Raw genomic sequence first — 4,139 nt, forward strand, 5'->3', positions numbered from 1 at the left:
AATATTTTGTAGTTCAAATACTATATAATTTATAAGTTAATTTTCCAAACTATGAGTACATATCTATAGTATATGAAATAAACTAATAGTTTTAGTGTTGGTTCTATAGTCCAAACCCGTCATCCTAGGCGGATCACGCAACATGTTCAAAGATTTTTAATCCGCAAAAACTCATCATACGAAACCCGTGAAAATAAAATATAGTATATGAGGCTAAAAGTCACTTTTATCAAATCAGTTTTTCAAATTTTAAAGAACAATACCTCTTCACTCACCTCCTTATAAAATAATAAATAAAATCTGTATACATTTACAATTATGTTTGTTACCTTTTAAAACACTTAGTTTCTATAAAAAATCAAATATAATTAGAATTAATTGTGTTTATTAGATTAATTATTTAATGTCAATGGCATACATGTAAATAAGTGCCCACTTTAGGATTTATTTTATAATTGTCTCCAAAAATGTATATATAGATGATTATGATGATTGACTACATTTAAAATTTAAAATCAAAAAGAAATGATAGGAGAATTTTTTTTAAAAAATCTGGAATAAATCTTCTAAATATCTATATTAATTTTAGAATATTATATATACAAATATTTAAAATATTTAATTGTGTTTGGTTATAAGGATAGTAGAGAGAATTAACTAAACTTGTTTGGATATTAACATAAGCATTTAATGACATTTAATGGTAAATCTTTCCAAAAACATATTTTTGAGCAAAAAATGCTGCAATTAAAATACATTTATATGATTAAATGTGTTTTATTGGATTTTTTGTTGAATAAGTTATTTGGAAAGTTATCAACTCTGCAATAGCCATATGTCAAAATGTAAAAGAAACTTTTAGAAGATACTATAAGATAGGCATATCCTTTTTAATGATATCCCCCCCCCCCCCAACAAACAAAATACAAAACATAACCTGATTGTTAAAATAAGATGGCTTTCTCAAAGTTTCAACTTGGAATATTTCTCATCACATATTCTCTCCTCATTATTTGCCAGTCAAAGAGTAAATAGATTTTCTTCTCTTGGTTTGTTTTTTGGTTCTGTTGTAAAATTCTTTTCTCAGTTTTAGTTATTTATACTTTTCTTCTTTGACTTTAATCTTTCTTTGTACCCATTTCCAAGAAATTTGCATTATAACACCCACATAGAGATAGACAGTGTTTTGTAAAACAATACATATTTTCTCACGGAAAATATAGTAAACTAATATTACTGATTTTTTTGACGATTAACAGTATTGAATACAAAACAAATCGGACAAGAAGAGTGTGTTTACAGAGGTCTATGCCAATTCAGCAGAGAATGTAAGAGTCGATGTGGACCGCCTGAATTCTCACATGAAACTATTGGTTTATGCATGCTCGATTATCATGACAACAAATATCGTTGTTGTTGTACTTCAAATAACTAAAACCGATTATAAGTTTGGTTAAATATTAATATGGAAAAATTGAAAATAAAAGCAGTTTTTTTAACAGTTTGTCCATTTACACTTTTTTTTTTTTGAAGATTGTCAATTATAACGAAAATACCCCTACAAATAGATATTGTGAAGTTTTAAAGAGTTTAAACAAAAATAAACCAGAAAAAACCATGTTAGTAAACAACCTCGAATAATTTTTTTTTTAATTGTTTTGATGTCAAAAATCAGTTTTTTATATTGATGATTTCTGATCTAAAATGTTCAGAAAACATTTTCTACGATTTTTCACAGTTCTGAAACATTTAAATTGTTCATTCTATAGTTTGTACATGTTCTACAAATTTTAGAAGGAAATTGTTTTCTAAAAACTAAAATTTGTTCTAAAAACTTCAGAATACTGAATTTTGTATGTTCTACAAAATTAAGTATATGTATTCTACATTTTACTCTATTCTACATAATTCAGAATATATGTTCCATGTTTTACCCTGTATTCTAAAAGAAGTAGAAGATATATTATAAATAATTTATAATTTATAATCTGTAAAACTTAGAATACCATAGAACTATAAAGAAAAATAAAAGAATTAAGGAAAGTAAATATATTTTAAATAATCTTAATAAATGGTTAAGATTAAGTATTTATTGTTTAGATATGTTCTAATATATTTTAGAATGTATATTCTGATTTATTTAGAAGAAAAACAAAACACAAAAATCGAATTTTATCTCATAACTTAACTTAACGTGATCGATTGTTTTTCCTCTCTTCCACCTTCCACCAGCTTTTCTTTATCTTCCCCTTCCATGAGATTTTCATTTACCTGATTATGATGAAAATCTACATTACTTGTGGTGTATGGAGATTGGATGCCAACAAGAAGTGGAGATTTATTGATAATGAAGAAAAACGTGCGAGATTGCTGACTTTGCAATCCACTACATCTCTTGAAGAGTTGAAGGTTATTGTTTTAGAAGACTATGAAATAAAGAAGTATGTTTGATGTGGAATTCAGTTATTTACCCACAGAGGTTAAAGTTGATTCTCCTCCCGTTGTTTTGATAAATGATAGAGGAATGATAAATTTTCTTCCTTATCTGAAAAGGAACAATATGATTTGATTATTTGTTACGTTCAAAGGATAGTTGATGATCATAGGAGTAAAGTCTAGTTCGATTTGAATAAGGACCCACATGATATAAGTGATGGTTACGATGTGGTAGTTAACCATGAAAAACCAGCAGCTATTTCAAGGAATTCACACAAGTTGAATGATGTTTATTAGAAAAGCTTGATGATGCTAATCTTGGTGATGTTGCTGGTTCGCAGTTGGAAGATTCAATTCTAAAAAAGGGGGAATATTTCAGCAGTAAGGAAGCTTTACATGCTACAATGGAAATGTACGCGATGAAGTATAAGTGCGACTACATGATTACAAAATCTGATAAGAAATGGTGGTTTATACGCTGCATTTATAGTGCTTGTAAATGGAGTCTCCGGGCTGAGTATTTACAACCGTCTACATATTTCAAAATCAACAAGTTTGTGGGTAACCATACATGTGCTCCTTCAAAAAAAACCTCATTTTTTAGGACACCATCTGCAAGAACAATTAGACATCACATTATGCAAAACTATGAGGGTGTGAAGGAAGGTCCTAAACCGAATGATATAATTAATATTATCCGTACAAGGTACGGCTGCGAGCTAACATAATCCCAAGCTTGGGAGTCACGAGAGTATGCAGTTAACGAAGTTAGAGGAATTCTGGGAAAAAGTTATGCTAAGATACCAAAATACTTGCACATGCTACAAGAAGCGAATCATGGTACGTACACAAATTATGAAATTGACTTTGATGGAAGATTCAAATATCTTTTTAATTCTTTTGGTCACTCAAGAAGAGAGTTCTACAAGGCAATGTGGAAAGTGATAGTAGTTGATGGAACATTTTTGATGAACAAATAAAAAGGAGTTCTACTAGTTGCTGCAACTGTATATGGTAACTACAATTTGTATCCAATCACATTTGGAAATGCTGATTCTGAGAATGATTGTTCATGGGAGTGGTTTTTTATGCAAGTTAAGATGGTTATAACGGATGAAGAAGGTTTATCATTTGTGTCAGATAGACATACATCAATTGCTAAATCAATTGGAAACATCTACCCATTGGCTACACATGGTATTTGCATCCACTACTTGATTAGTAATATGATAACACATAATAAGGGAAGTGTTGTCGCTGTTATGGTTGCAAAAGCGTCAAAAGCTTATAGAGTTGCTGAGTTTGAGAAAGAGTTTGCACGAATTAACAATATTATTCCTGGAATTGCAAGTTATCTAGAGGATGCCGATGTGAGAAAATGGGCTCGCTGTCATTTTTCGGGTTATAGATATGACATTAACACCAATAATGCGGCTGAGTCAATCAATGCAGCTCTGAGATCACCCAGAGAGTATCCAATAATTCCTTTGTTAGACAACATCACAGAAATGTTGACACGCTGGTTTTATGAGAGTAGAGAGTTAGTGCAAAGCATAAAGATCCTTTAACTGTTGAGATGGAGAAAAATATTTCAAGAAGAATAGAGAAAGGTAAATTCATGAACGGTTATTTGATTGCCAGATACATATTGCGGGTTAAAGGTAACCGAGTAGACTACGTTGTTGACTTAGAAAAAAGAACAT

At 29.9% G+C, this 4,139-nt stretch overlaps 1 protein-coding gene across 1 annotated transcript; it reads left to right on the forward strand.

The window, feature by feature from the left end:
* Nucleotides 1-900: 900 nt before the first annotated feature.
* On the forward strand, nucleotides 901-1,499 carry LOC109131402 (defensin-like protein 275). Its single transcript, XM_019242368.2, has 2 exons — nucleotides 901-1,027; nucleotides 1,260-1,499. The coding sequence occupies exons 1-2, from the start codon at nucleotides 955-957 to the stop codon at nucleotides 1,433-1,435; spliced, it is 249 nt and encodes an 82-aa protein (XP_019097913.2). The 5' UTR covers nucleotides 901-954; the 3' UTR covers nucleotides 1,436-1,499.
* The last annotated feature ends 2,640 nt before the right edge of the window (nucleotides 1,500-4,139 follow it).

Source organism: Camelina sativa, chromosome 3 (assembly GCF_030686135.1).
Source record: "Camelina sativa cultivar CO46 ecotype springtype chromosome 3, ASM3068613v1".
In the NCBI taxonomy this organism is placed as follows: domain Eukaryota; kingdom Viridiplantae; phylum Streptophyta; class Magnoliopsida; order Brassicales; family Brassicaceae; genus Camelina; species Camelina sativa.

Excerpts from the sequence above, each read along its gene's own strand:
- LOC109131402 (XM_019242368.2), top strand. The coding sequence starts at position 955 with ATGGCTTTCTCAAAGTTTCAACTTGGAATATTTCTCATCACATATTCT. Across the intron at positions 1,028-1,259 it reads CATTATTTGCCAGTCAAAGA|TATTGAATACAAAACAAATC; the intron begins GTAAATAGATTT and ends GACGATTAACAG.